General features: G+C 56.9%; 1 protein-coding gene across 1 annotated transcript; it reads right to left on the bottom strand.

Moving 5' to 3' along the window:
- Nucleotides 1-1,347: 1,347 nt before the first annotated feature.
- Nucleotides 1,348-14,830, bottom strand: HTR6 (5-hydroxytryptamine receptor 6). The gene is made up of 3 exons (XM_043444596.1): nt 14,067-14,830; nt 2,671-2,829; nt 1,348-2,537 (listed from the first exon to the last, which is right to left on the bottom strand). Exons 1-3 carry the CDS (start codon nt 14,778-14,780, stop codon nt 2,094-2,096), a joined length of 1,317 nt encoding a protein of 438 aa, XP_043300531.1. The 5' UTR covers nt 14,781-14,830; the 3' UTR covers nt 1,348-2,093.
- Nucleotides 14,831-14,950: the final 120 nt, after the last annotated feature.

Here is a 14,950-nt window from a genome sequence, read left to right as displayed (position 1 = left end):
CGCTTTACGTGGATTGTCTCAGTTGACCCTCGTAACAACCCAGTGAGGTAGGTACTAGCATTGTCTTCATTTTCACTGTCAGGCCCAGAGCGTTTAGGGAAGCTGCTGAGATCACACACACACAGGTGATCAGTCTCAAAACCCAGCCAGTTAACGCCCAGAGCCCGAGCTCTTAGTCACTGTGAGCGCATCCCTGAAACCTTCCTCCTTGTGCCTCCCTCTGCCCGAGTGACCGAGCCAGAGACGCTGCCCCTCCCGCACTGTGCATTCGGGGAGCCCGAAGCCCAGCAGAGAAGACTGACAGACTGGGGGAGGCAGCTGGGACTGGAGAGAATCGGGGCGTGCCGGAGCGGAACTGGTCCTCAGCGGGGGGGTGTGTTTGTTCCTTCAGCAAATGTTCACAGAGCCCCTGCTGCTGTTGGTCCAAACGCTCATGTCTCCCGTGGAAGACCGATGCCCCGCGAGAGGAAAGGACGTTGCTGAGGTCCCAGGGCAAGCTCGGGCAGAACACGGGGCGCCCGCACCCGGAGTCTCCTCCCACTTCACCAGCGGCTTCTCCAGCCCGAGTGGCCCTTCAAGCAGGTTCAGTCCACACCGCAGTCACTGCCTCAGCTCGGGCGCCCACCAGGGCCCACCGGGGCAGGCCTGGGGGTAGAGAGGGAGCCCCGACAAGCACCGTGGCCCCTCTACAGTCAGTGGCCTGGCCAGAATGGAGTCTGCTTAGCACTACGGAGGGCGCCAGGCCGCCCGTGGAGGCCCCTGGGGTTGGGGTGGATAGAACTGGGTGGGAAGATGGGAGGGAGGCAGGCGATGGAGGAAGAAAAACCTCAGCGTGAAAAGGAACCTAAAGCAGGTGAACTTTGGGAACCAAGAGCTCCCTGTCAGAAAAAAGAAAAACACAAGTCCTGTGCCAGAGTCCACCTGCCTCCCCCAGGGCACCTGCCTGTACCAGGGATGGTCCTCTACAACTCCGCTGACCCAGTGCCCACGCCCGCTGCCCTCACTGACCCCAGGGCAGGCCAGAAGGCAGCGGGAGAGGGACTGGTTCTGTCCTCATCAGACGGTTCCCTTCTAGGCCCAAGGAAGCCCACGGTAGGGAACCCCCATCCTTGATCTTGAGCAAGAACCCAGCAGCTACCCATGTGCCCCCAGGAGGGGCAGGGCAGCAGTCTAGGGAGGAGTTGGGGGGACAGTCAGATTGTGGGCTGTGGGCCGGGGCTGAAGAAGAGGAGGAAGGTGGGGGTAAAAAAGTGGAAACAAGTGGCCCTTTCTGGCCCTCTGCCAGGGCCAGGGGGTTGGATAACAACAGCAGGGACCACCCACTGACCACCTGCCGAGTGCTGGGCATTCTGTGCCCGGAACGCCCGAGGAGGCAGGCATCATTTCCCCATTTGCATGCGGAATGCCAGGCTCAGAGCGATTAAGTAACTTGTACACGGGCTGGAAAGTGGTGAAGTGGAGGTTCAGACTTTGCCTGCCCGACTCCGAGGCTCAGATGTTTACTATGCAGCGCGTGTATCCTGAGAGCCTAGCTGGTCTGAAAACTGTCTAGCCAGCCATCGTCAGGGTTAAAGACCCCCTGAGCCAGCACATCTCAAACCATAACGTGCACACGATTCACCTGGCGACCGGCAGGTCTGGGGTAGGGCGGGGACATGCACTTCTAACAGACTCCCGGGACCTGATGCTGATGGTCACGGCCCTCAGGGCACGGGATCTGGCCCAGCGCTGAGCCACCCCTGCAGCAGAGCCATGGCCCCCACGCAGTCTGGTAGGGTGTGCAAGGGAGATGGTTAACTGCATCCTGAGCGGGACCAAGAGGGCCTCAGCCCACTCCCAGGAGCCCTCCAACCTCGCTCTCCACACACCCACCAGTTACACTCAGCGGTGACGCCTCCTGGAGAAGACTCCTGAAGCCGGCGACTAGGCCTCCAGGTTGGAGGCCCACAGTGGGCAGTGGGGTGCTGACTCAGTGCAGCCCACTGGAGCTCAGAAGGCTCCCCGGAGGACCTGGAGCCTCCTGGTTTTAGCCAAGAGCTGGTCCAAGGCCTTGGGGGTCCTGGTCCCATCCAGTCCAGCTCTCCAAGCCCGCATCAGTTCGTGGGGGTCCCAGGCGGACGCGGCCGTAGCTCGGGCTCCGTGCGATCGATGCTGAAGAAGTTGACTGCCGTGGTGGCCCTGGCAGGCGGGGGGGCATCCCGGGCGGCCTCGCCAGGCAGCAGCAGCTGGGCCGCGAGCCGCGGGCCAGAGAAGCCCCCAGAGCCCGAGTCGGAGTCCGAGTCTGGCGGCAGGGGCAGGGGCAGCACGTGCTGCAGGCTTAGGCCGGGCCGCGGGCCGCTGTGCGAGGTCCGCACGGAGGGCGAGGCGAGGCCCGGCTGGTGCTCCCGGGGGCCGCGGGGACACGGCAGGAGCCCGCCCAGGGCCCGCTTGAAGTCCCGCGTGAAGAGCGGGTAGATGATGGGGTTCATGGTGCTATTGCAGTAGCCCAGCCACGTGAGGACGTCGAAGAGCCCCGGGGAGATGCAGTCGCACACGGCCTGGAGGAGTGGGGGGGGACATCCTGGAGCCGGGACGCAGAGCACCCCTCCCTCCCTCCCTCCCTGCCCATCTCGGGGGATTCGGGGCCTCCCCAGCAGGGCGGGATCTCACCCACCCCCGCGGTGGCATTACCTGGACTATGTTGGCCACAAAGAAAGGCAGCCAGGTCACAAGGAACATGCCCAGCAGGACGCCCAGGGTCAGGCTGGCCTTCAAGGCCTTCCTGCTATGCTTGCTGGCCAGACGCCTGCCGCCAGCTGACTCCACCCCGGGGCCTGGGGTCCTGGGCACCTGCAGAGAGGAAGGCCAGGTGATCTGGTCTGAGCCTATTCCTGGCCCAGACTGAGCCTTAATCCTAATTCTAGACCGAGCCCTTAATACACTGAGCCTTGACCCTTGAATGGGCTCCAGTTGTAGTCCTAGGCTGAGCTCTGACCCCGACTCCAGGCTGAGCCTTGACCTTGGCTTCAGATTGAGCTCTTCAGCAATAAACTAAGCTCTGCTCATGGCCCTGACCCCTGATACCTACCATAGATTGAGCCCTACATACCCACAGTCCGAAACTGACCCTCCGCCCTGGACCAGACTGAGCCCAACTTTAGCCCCAGACTGCGCCTTGACCTCAGAAATAGACTGAGCCCTTGTCCTGGCCCTGCACCAAGCCCTGAGCCTGACTTAGCATGCACAAGGGGCTCTAGGAAGTGCAGCGAGGCTTCCTAGGGGCCCATGATCGTGGGTGTGGGCGGTGTCACGTGTTGCCCTTTGCAGGGAGCAGGGTCTTCCGAGCTGCCGGGTTTGTGTCTGGGTGCAGCGTTGTCCTGCAGTGACCTTGGGCACCTCAAGAATTAGCTGCAGTCGAACAGTGCTTGACGAACGAGGACAGCTGCTGTCCGAGGCTTGACAGTCTCTGTGCCTGTGAGTTGATTCTCTTCATGTTTTGGAGTGACAGTTTTGCACCACTGTTTTCATGACCCACAAAATAAAGTTTATTTTGAAACATGCGCCCCAAACAAATGTGTGCAATTAAATATCTTCTAAATCACTAGGGATGGGAGTGACCTTGGTATTTTAAACTTGGATTTCATTGTGGACTTAACAGACGTATTTTATTCCCACACATGGACTTCATGAGCAGGAGCTTGGAGAAGAGGAAAAAGGAGAGGCTCCGTGGGGGAAAAGGCATGAGGGGCCCAAATGTGACTTTTATAGGCTGGAGACCAGGAGTCCCAAAACATTAAAAGGCTCTCTGTACCGGGTGACCCACTAGCCCAGCGGTTCTCTTAACTTTTTCAACTTTGTGAGCCCACTGAAATTCGAATGAAATCTACACAACTCACTCTCCAGAAAACAAAAAGCTTGTAAGTGTTTACAAACACACAACACACACACTTATACACACACACAGAAGAAAAACTTTGCCACATAGCCAGAGAATTCAGAGACCACTGTGAAGTCCATCCCTGAAACCTCCAGGAATCCACAAAAGCTGCAGTGTGAAGCCCTCCTCTAAACCATGTGTTGTAATCAACTTGGATTTTCATATATCCGCTTTACACAAAGTAAAACCCACCAAGTTGACAGCTGATGTAAATACTGGGGTGAGCATAATTCACTGGACTATGAAAGGATAAGTGTGCTGCCTGGGAATACACCTGGGCTTTAAAGGCCAGAGACTCCCCCCAACACTTCCTGAACTGTGTGAGAGCCCCGCTTAGCTCTTGAGGCAACCAGAGACTGGTTGGGTACGGGAGGATGAAAGTCAGGAGGAGGCAGGAAGAAAGGAACCAGGTTCCCAAGCAACCTCCGCAGATGGAAAGGGGGCGGAGGAGGCAAAGCCAAGATGCGTGAGCCCCGGGGCGCATTAGAGCCACCCCACCTCCCCCTCCCCCCCCGCCCCCCCCCAGGCAGGAACTCCCCCTCCCAGCCTTGTTCTCAGCCCTCTCCTCAGGCGACCCAGGCTCGGCTCCTGTCCATGGTGCTGAAGCCCCAGCTGCACCCTGTCCTATAGGCTCTGCATTGGCGGTGGGCAGGAGAGGGGAGACAGGTACCCTCTAACTCCCGCCTTTCGATGTATTTGTCCAGGTGAAACCTGGTTAGGCAAATACAAGGCTCACACAGGGGAGCCTAAAAGAGGCCCTTGATTCTTCCCGCCTTCTCGGCGGGGCACAGAGGCGAGAGCTGGGCTTTTAAAACAAGTGATCGGGCTTCAGACCGTGCCTCTACCACTCACTCAGTGATCCTGAGAGAATCAGTTTCCACATTTGTCAAGTGGGAGAAAACGCTCAGCTTACGGAGTTGCCGTGAGGCTGCGGATAACACACATATGCCCTGTGCTGGACATGGAGTTAATGCAAGCACACGGCAGCCCTGATGTTGCTCAGTGGTGTGTGGATGAGGCTGGGGAAGTTCGTAGCACCCTCGGGAGCCTTGTCCTTCCGCCAAGAGCTCAGGCTTTCCAAAGCAGCGTGGATCTCAGGACAAATGCTCTGACTCAGTACGCGGCAGCCGGGGAGAAAAGAGGGTCTGCCCTTCTCGCCCCTTCTCATCTTCTCTTCTCCAGCGTGGACTCTCTGTGGCTTCTGTGGCCCCACCTGGTCAGCCTGGAGGGAGAGACACCTGCTTCCCCAAAAGAATCTCCTAAGAGCTGCTCTGACTTTAAATTGCTGCCGTCAATGGGGACAGACACAAGGGGAGGAGGGAGACACCATCTCCCGCGGGCCCCAGCCACACAGTAGCCCCTCACCCCTGGGAGCCTGGTGAGGAGACGAGAGACAGCCATGGTCTTGCCAGGGCTCTTGGGCACTGGGGAACCAAGGCACTCTGGAAGATAAGACAGGGGTTGTCATCAGGGGAGGGCGACCCAGAGGGGTCAACCATGATCTGAGAGTCCCTCTCCAGTCTTCCTGGGAAGAAACATGCATTTTCCTGCCTCTTCTTCTCCCCCAAAGAATTGACTCAAGAAAACAGGCAAGAGGGAAGAAATTGAGGCTCAGAGAGAGTAGGGGACCTTCCCAAGGTCACACTGTGCTCAAACCACAGCACCACAGACCCCACATTGTTACCCCCACTTACTGAGTGCTTATAATGCATCTGCACCTAATATGCATTCTGTCACTCGGTCTTTCTGGGAGGGAGGTGTAACCTTCATCTTGCAAATGAGGCTCAGAGAGACAAAACAACTAGCCAGGAGTCACACAGCAGGCAAGAGTTGAGTCAGGGAGCTCTTTAACAAGAGTTAAAGTCACCTCCGGCTCCAGACGCTGAGCCTTTTCCACTTTACCACGCTGCTTGCATTCTGGAGGATGACGGCCCCAAGCGAAACCCCACCACTCTCACCGAGAGGCCCTCGTGGAACAGAAGCCAAGGGCCACCACCAGCCCACACGCTGGGGTCTGGGTGATGCCACCCTTCCCGCTTCTCTCTGCCCTAAAGCCACCTCATGATCGCTCGTGGCAGGTCCTGTCGTCTGCACGCCCCTTGTATCAGAACACGTCTGTGGCATCTGCCACCGTCAGAGGGCAGCCATCGGCGGACAGTTTGGCAGCGCCCTTCCAGGAGGGAAGTCTGCTTGTGGGTTCCGATGTCCATAAACTCCTGTCACTGTCTGTTCACTCAGCACAAAGGTGTACACCCCAGCTCCATTCATGACAAAAAAGAACTGGAAACAGCTCACAAGTCCATCAGAGGAGAGTGGTTAAATAATCCCTGGTTTAGAATGCTATAGTGAAAGTCGCTCAGTCGTGTCTGACACTCTGTGACCCCACGGACTGAACACAGTCCGTGGAATTCTCCAGACCAGAACACTGGAGTGGGTAGCCCTTCCCTTCTCCAGGGGATCTTCCCAACCCAGGGATGGAACCCAGGTCTCCCACATTGCAGGCGGACTCTTTACCAGCAGAGCCACCAAGGAAGCCCCAGAATATTATACAGATGTTTAAAAGGATAAATACATTCCCACTATAAGACACTATACGGATGTTTAAAAGAATGAATCAATCACACACAGAAAGATCTGCATGACACATGATCAAGTGCTAACAACAAGTTGCAAAACAAGAGAGACAGCATGAAGGGAAAAAAAAAAGAGAGAGAGAGCATGATCACCTCTGCTTAAAAAAGACACAAAGCAAGGCACTAAGTTTCTTTAGGCAAAAAAATCCACAAACATAAACACACAACTTAAACACACAAACATAAACACACAAACATAAACAAATACACAACATAAACACACAAACATAAATAAATACACAACATAAACACACAAACATAAGCACATCCACAAACATAAACAAATACACAAACATAAATACACAACATAAACAAATACACAAACATAAACAAATCCACAAGCACAGAGAAAGAACTGGAAAGACATGGAGAGACAGGAGTGGGAGGTGACTGGATGAGGTCAGTGGGGTCTTTTACTTTACCACTACTGATGAATTTTCATTTTAAGGTGTCCTGACAGATCCCCTCGTGTAATCTCCAATCTGTATGACCATCTAACCACGCGTGTGCTCAGTCACCCTGTTTGTGTCCAGCTCTTTGAGACCCCATGGACTGTAGCCCACCAGGCTCCTCTGTCCATGGGATTTTCCAGGCAAGAATACTGGAGCAGATTGCCATTTCCTACTCCAGGGGATCTTCCTGACCCAGAGTTCCAACCCGCCTCTCTTGCATCTCCTGCATCGGCAAGCGGAATCTTTATCTCCGCGCCCCTGGGAAGCCCAGCCGTCTAATCACCGTGTGAGGGTGACGAGACAGGCCTTGGGGCCAGACTGCCCAGTTCAAACCGTGGCTGTTACTAACTGAGCGACCCTGAGCAGGGCCCTTCACCTCTCCGGGCCTCAGCTTACTCGTCTGTAAAACGGCCGTTCTCATGACAGCCACCTCGCAGGACTCTAGTAAGGATTAGAAAAGATAATAGAAAGTTACCTGAACAGTGCCTGGTACATAGTAAGTACTGTGTGAGTTAGTTACTAAGTGATCGTGGTCGGTGTTTATTGTTATTTGTATTCACCTCAGCTCCTTGATAATGGTGATGAGGCTGCTAATGGCAGCCATGGCTATTTTTCCCCCTAGGAAGACTCAAAGGGGTGAACTTCCCAGCACCCTGCATTTTACCATCAAGAAGAAAGGACAGAGTTAATATTTGTCAAACAACAAGAAACTACTATGCACCAGGTATATATATATCACCTCACTGATGCTTCAAACAGCCTCAGATGATAAAGAGCATTACTTCTGGGATAGAGGGAGGCGAGCAACTCACCCAGAGTCATCCAGCTGAAGGGAGAAAGAGGCAGGGTTTGAACCTGGGCCCAGACAGAGGGACAACCCCGCACCCCGTCCCGGCTGCAGCAGGCTGCCTCGTTCTGAGCGGCGGCCCAGCCTGTCACGCTCAGCTCTGCTCCTGCTCACCCCCTCCTCCCCCTCTGAGATATTTCTGGGATCACAGCCTCCTCTCAGGAGGAGGAGGCAGAGATGGAAGGGAAGACGGATCGCTGGGACAGAATGATGCATGGCTGGGTGATGGAGGGTGAAGAAAGCTGGGGGAGGAGGACTAGGAGGAGAAACGGGGGGAGGGAAGGAAGAGGAAGATACGGGGGTGCAGAGGAGGCGGGGAGACTGAGCCGAGGGGGAGAGGGAAGGGGGACGGTGGGGCGGAGAGGAAGGTGGTGGGGAGAGCGTATGATGCAGAGACGCACGAGTCTGGGCAGAGAGAAAGGGTGCAGGACACAGGGACACCCAGCCGGGCTGCCTGCTGCTCCCCAGGAGGCTGAGCGCCCACAGCGGCCCCTCTGGAACCCCTCAAGGCTGAGCACCATCACCACAGGGGCACCCACCTTTCACACACACACACACGCGTGCGTGCACACACTTGCCCAGGCTGCATCTCACGGGCACCATCACCACCTCTCACGCCCAGCTCTGCACCCCCAGCCCACAGCCCCCGCCTGACCTCTAAGCAGGACTCCTCTCTCACAGCCCCTGGGGCTGGGAGGACCCGGCTGAAACTGCTGAGCCAACCAGTGGCTTTCTAAAAGCTCATTCGCATCAACAGGCAGATAGAGGCAGAGAAAGCCTCCAGCCAGCTCAGCAACCACGTCTGAAACTCCCGAAGAGCCAGGACGTCAGGGACTGGGAGCCAGCCCCCTCCCTCTGCAGGGAAGCGAGAGACTGGATCAAGGAAGCAGCCAAGGGTTCAGTGGGGCCGGGAAGGGGAGGAAGGGGGCCTAACAGCCCCCCCCAAGTTCTGTTCCTTCTCATCAGTTCCGCTGGGTCCAGACAATGAAAACGCCTCCACCCCAGGCCGGATGCGTCACCTCAGATGACGAAAGACGGTCACAACCCAGGAGGCCAGAGTAAGGCGGCCTCCCAGAAGCCAAGTCCCCAAACACAGGCAGTTCTCCAGGCAGTATGGAAACTAGCCGGCAGAAAGCTTGCTTAGCATCTGGGTGGTTTGGGAAGCAAGCTGAGCGACTTTAAGCTAGGTACTTGGATGGTGGAGTCTGACACTTCCTTATTCAAACCAAGAGAAAAGGGATTCCAGAAAGCGGGAGATATTCACACAGACCATGTCAGGCTTGAGAGGCCGAGAGTCATTCTGCCTCAGAGGCAGTGCATGTGTGTGCTAAGTCGCTCAGTTGTGTCCGACTCTTTGTGACCCCATGCACTGTAGCCCGCCAGACGCCTCTGTCCATGGGATTCTCCAGGCAAGAATTCTGGAGGGGGTTTCCATGCCCTCCTCCAGGGGATCTTCCCAACCCAGGGATCTTATGTCTCCTGCACTGGCAAGCAGATTCTTTACCGCTAGCACCACCTGGGAAGCCCAGAGGCTAAAGGACCCGTGAAGATGTTTCTCAGCCTTTGGTTTTGTGACTTCCTTGATTTTGCAAACATACCCACAGGGAGTGATAGATTTTTGATGTTTACCAGAAGAGACACCCTTCTTATAAGCTCCAGAACCCTCATCGTGATAGGGTGTCATGACTACCATCTCTCTTTCCAACTAGAACATAGATTCCAAGAGGGCAGGACCTTCTCAGACCCACTCATGCTTGCACTCGCAGCCTAGGACAGCTCCTGCACAAGAGAGGTCCTCAACGGAGCTCCCTGGCAGTCCCGTGGCTAAGACCCTGTGATCACAATGTAGGGGGCCCAGGTTCCATCCCTGGCCGGGGAATTATACCCCACATGCCACAATGAAGACTGAAGATCCCATATGCTGCAACTAAGGCCCAGGGCTTCCATGGTGGCTGAGCTGGTAAAGAATCCGCCTGCAATGTGGGAGACCTGAGTTCGACCCCTGGGTTGGGAAGATTCCCTGGAGAAGGGAAAGGCTACCCACTCCAGTATTCTGGGCTGGAGAATTCCACGGGCAGTCCATGGGTTTGCAAAGAATCAGACACGACTAAGCGACTTTCGCTTTAAATAAATAAAAAGAAAAGTACTCAGCACAGCACTGAGGAAGTGAATGAATGAATGTACTAAAAAGTGCAGGGTCCATCAGCTATGAGAACTGCTTCTAAAAGGGGAAAAGAAGGGAGAAACCTGAGCTGGGGTTAAATCCTGGGCTCTGTGAAGCACTGTGTCCATTTAGTTCCTTTCATCACTGAGCAATGAACACTCACGACCTCCTTTAGATGCTGAGAACACAGCAGTCAAGACAGGTCCTCACCCTCACAGAACGTACCGTGTAGTAGGAGGAAGCAAACACGCCAACAATAAATGGAAAGCGTGCAACGTGTCAGGTGGTGCTATTTTCTGCTGAGAACAACTTAGGAAATAAGGGCTGGAGGGGATCTGTGCAAGTGTCATCTTGTTACTAACCAAGCGGCTAGTAAGACAGCCAAGCAGAGGCCAGAGGAAAGGGACGGAAGTTAGGGGGAGATCTGTGTGGTGACGTGAGGTTCTCCAGGCAGAGGCAACAGCAGGTGCAAAGGTCCTGAGGCAGGAGTGTCCTTGGTGCTCAAGGAACAACAAGGAGCCCAGTGCGGCTGAAACAGAAAGAGTGAGGGGATGGTGGCGGAAAGGAGACCAGACGAGGGGCAAGGACTCTCACGACAGGGCCTGCACTTCTCTTTTTTTGGCTACACCTCATGTCTTGTGGGATCTTAATTCCCTGACCAGGGATCAAACTCGGGCTCACAGCAGGGAACATGCTGCGTCCTAGCCACTGGCCGCCAGGGAACTCCCAGGGATCACCATGGCTGCAGTGTGAGATCGAAAGGAAGCAAGAATGGGCTCTGGAAGCCGGAGGAAGGTCAGTGCCATAGCCTGGGCATCAGATGAAGGGCTCAGCCATTGGAGGGGGGGCAGTCACCGACACAGGAGAAGCGGTCAGGGCCTACGTGTGTTTTGAACACAGAAAGCACACAGGGTGTGCAGCAAGAGGGAAAGGGAGGCGTCCAGGCTGCCGCCAAGGTTCCTGGCCTGAGCAACGCACATCAAGGAGTCGATACAGGGAAGTCAAGTTAAGGACTACGTCCGGAGCCTGGAAAAAAAAAATCCCCAATTCTGCTGGGGGCGAAGTAAGTGAGTGGTCCAGGCTGGAAGTCATCAGCGTGTATGTGGTACTTCCAGTCACGGGATGAGACGAGCTCACTAAGGAAGTGAACGTGGGAAAAAGCAAGGAGGTCCGAGGAGGACGGAGGCCGGGGAGTGCCTCAGATGGCGGCAGAGCAGGAGGAGACCGAGGGGGAGAGCCAGTGGAGCAGAGCACCCAGGGCGGTGACCAGGGAGCTGGGTTTTAAGGGCACGTCACCGCCGGCTCGGCAGCGCAAGGCTCAGACCCAGGCTCTGCACTTGAACCTCCCAGACCAGACGTGCAACCGTGGGCAAGTCGCCTCCCCTCATCGACCCCCAGCCCTCCAGCTGTCAAACAGCGACGGGGGTTACTGGCCCCTTTGGGCATCCGGGGATTCGCTTAGCTCACTGCCCGGCACATTGTGGGTGCTCAAAGGCTGGACACCTGCCCAGGTGCTAAGGCCACAGTCTCAGGTTCAATCCTGGTGCCAGGGGACTACCCCAGTAGCTCAGGGGTAAAGAATCCGCCTGCCAATGCAGGAGACATGGGTTCGATCCCTGACCCGGGAAGATCCCACACGCCATGGAGCAACTAACCCCGTGAGCCACAAGGAGAGAAAAGCTCACACAGCAACAAAGACCCAGCTCAACCAAAAACAAATAAATAAAATTATTATTTTTTAAACCCAAGTGCCAGCTGGTTAGCTTCACAGAAAGAAAATCTGTGTGTCACAGGCACTGCTGTAACCAAGAATCTAGACCTCTCCACTCCAACCCCACCGAGACCAGCCAGCTCCACCTCCTTAGTCATTAGGGCAGAGTGGGACGGGCAGATGACCTTGGATGGTGAATGAACACCCGACAAAATAACTGAGTCACAGAGTAAGAACAGGGGCCTTTAGAGCGCCCTCCCAGCTCCTCTGGTTCTGTCCAGAGAAAGGCTCATGCTGGTGCTGCTGCATCTTTAACGTCCCTCCAGCGTCTAACAAGGAGAAAGCAGGCCTTGGGCTCAGCGTCTCCAGCCATCCAAGCTGGACTTTGGCAACACTGCTGGGGCTGCTGCAGCTTCATTGAAGTTGTGGTTCTGATCCCCTTCTATTTCTGGCAAGGATACTGATGTTTCCGTTAGCGAAAGAGACAAGAAGTTTTCTTTCTAAATAAATTCATGGAAGTAAAAAGATGAGATGACTCCAAGAAAATGCTAAGTACATATGGCTGCAGAGACTCACAGACTGTGTGAGTCTGGGTGGCAGGATAGCAAGGCAGATGCCACGAGGCAGTTCCCAAAAGCCTGAAGTCTGGGAAATGCTCCTTTACAAGAACTCAGGGAGGGGGTGTGGATAGCCCATGGCAGCCATCCTGAAGCTCGAGAACCAAGTCAGGGTCACAGCCACCTGCAGAGACTGGAGAAGGTTCTCCAGTGAGTATAGATCAGCAGGGAGAGCGGGCTGCAGCCAAGGTCTCCTGTCCACCCAGGACGCCATCATCCTAGCTGATGGGCCTCACTGCAGGGGAGACATGGATGAGCCACTTGGGGGCTGCCAGCCAGGATGTCAGCCTCTCAGCCCGGTCTACCCAGTAAGCACCACCCAAGGGACCTCCCACCCTGAGACACCTCCCACACCTGAGGCCACACCTGGAGGACACTAGAGAGCCCCGCTGGGACCTTCTTGGGGGCCTGTGGTCTAGTTCTCTGGGGCTCAGGCCTGGGCAGTCTGAACACCCATCCCTGGGCAGCAGGGTGCCAGGACTCAGGTGCTGCAGAACCTGCTCCACTCTAGACGCTGCAGGGCCTGCAGCTAAGAGCACCCACCCCATTCACAAGGAGTCAGGGGACACCTACTAGGTGCAGTGGAGATGGAAACCCACCCAGATAAGCCCAGCCCCTGTGGGAGCTTACACGCCGGTGAGGGAGCAGACAATGAACAAACCAAGAAATTAACTGGGGGTCGAGATGGAGGTAGCAGACGGCGGGGAGGTCTGCAGACAGGTGGTCAGGGTGGGCCTCTGGGAAGGAGTAACCTGTGAACTAAAGAGTCAGGAAAGGACAGCCCCAGAGGAAGAACATTCCAGAGGGCACAGCCAGTGCAAAGACCTGGGCACACAGCCTGGAGCCTTCCAGCAGCGTCAGAAGGACACAGGGCTGGTGCAGAGAAGCAGGAAGTGGGTAAGGGAGGAGGTGCAGCTGGAGAGGCCGGCAGGACCGGGTCCCAGGCCAGATCCTGGCCCGGGTCTCCTCTCCATCTTAAGAGCCATGGGAGCCGCTTAAGGGTTTGGAGCAAAGAAGTGAGGGGATCGCCCTTTCGTTTGTCTTTGTGCAGAAAATGGATAGGAGTGGGTTGGGGGTGGAGGCAGCGGGAGGCAGCGGGAGGCAGCAGGAGACGATCAAAGGCTCCCAGGTAAGGGACTTCCCTGGTGGTCCGGTGGTTAAGAATCCCTCTTCCAATGCAGAGGACACAGGTTCAGTCCCTGGTTGGGGAAAGAAGAGCTCATGTACTGTGGGGCAGCTTCCTGGGCGCCTCATTGAAGACCCAGCACAGGAAGAAAAGAAAAAGGCTCCAAAGTAAGAAGCAATGGTGGCTTGGATCAGGAGATCAGGAAGGTGTCCTTGGAGATGACCCAGGTATAGAGGGGCTTGTGAATGAATCCCCTGAGCACGAGAGAGAAAGTATCCCTAAGTTTCTGGGCCACGATGCCATGATGGTGCCATTGGCCGTGATGGGGAAGATGGGGGAGGAGCAAGCGGAGAGAGTTGGGACCCCCTGAATGCCCTGTTGCACATGTCACCCTTGGGAAACCTGCCCACATCCTGGAGGGTCCTGTGGACGGTTGGGCATTGAGTCTGGAGTTCAGAGGGAAGATGGGCCCTGGGAATGACCACTTGGGAGTGCCAGCAATTGTATACTGAGCCGTGGATGCCCAGTGGGCACCCAACGACTGCTCATTCCTCTCTGTCCCCCACGCCCGGGTCTCCCTGCGAGCCCCCGCCTCCATACCTGCAGCGTCTCCAAGGCCTGGCCGGCAGTGCCAGTGGAGAGGGAGGCCACCTGGACGGCCTGCTTTCGGGCGGCCAGCAAGATCCTGCTGTAGGTGAAGCAGATGGCCCCCGAGGGCAGGAAGAAGGTGAGGCCCGACGCCACGAGGACGAAGGGCAGGCTGGCCAGCAAGCGGCACTGACCCGGCGCGGGTGCCCGCGCGCGGCCCGGCTCGTGCCAGCCCAGCAGCAGGGGCAGGAAGGAGGCGAGCGCGGCCAAGCTCCAGGCGCCAAGGACCAGCGCCAGGGCGCGCGCGGGCGTCATGCGCAGCTTGTAGCGCAGCGGCGAGAGGATGAGCAGGTAGCGGTCCAGGCTGATCAGGCAGAGGTTGAGGATGGAGGCGCTGCAGCACATCACGTCGAAGGCGGCCCAGAGCAGGCAGAGGCGCCGCGCCAGCACCCAGCGGCCGTACAGCACGTTGAGCATGGCGGGCGGCATCACCACCAGCCCCACCATCAGGTCCGACGTGAAGAGCGACACCAGGAAGAAGTTGGAGGTGTTGCGCAGCGCGGGCTGCGCGCAGATGAGCGCGATGAGCAGCGAGTTGGCCGCCGCAGTCAGCGCGATGACCACACACAGCGCGGCGGCCACCCAGCCGCTGCCCCCGGGCGCCCACGGCGGCCCCGATCCCCAGTCCGGGGTGCTGTGGTTGGCGGGGACTTGCTCTGGGACCATGGGGGCGGAGGGCGAGGACGTGAGGCCCCAGAGGGGTCGGGTGGGCGTGGAGGCTGGCTGGTGGGAAGGCGGGGAAGGTAGGGAAGGTGGGAAGGGGCGGGGGGTGGGGGGGGGGCTCTGGGTCAGGGTCAGCACCCCGAGGGGGATGGAGAGGGGGCCTGGGGGCGTCC

This window comes from Cervus canadensis, chromosome 24, assembly GCF_019320065.1.
Source record: "Cervus canadensis isolate Bull #8, Minnesota chromosome 24, ASM1932006v1, whole genome shotgun sequence".
Lineage (NCBI taxonomy): Eukaryota > Metazoa > Chordata > Mammalia > Artiodactyla > Cervidae > Cervus > Cervus canadensis.
Note: the sequence above shows the minus strand (reverse complement) of the source record. Positions and strands in the feature narration are given on the sequence as shown.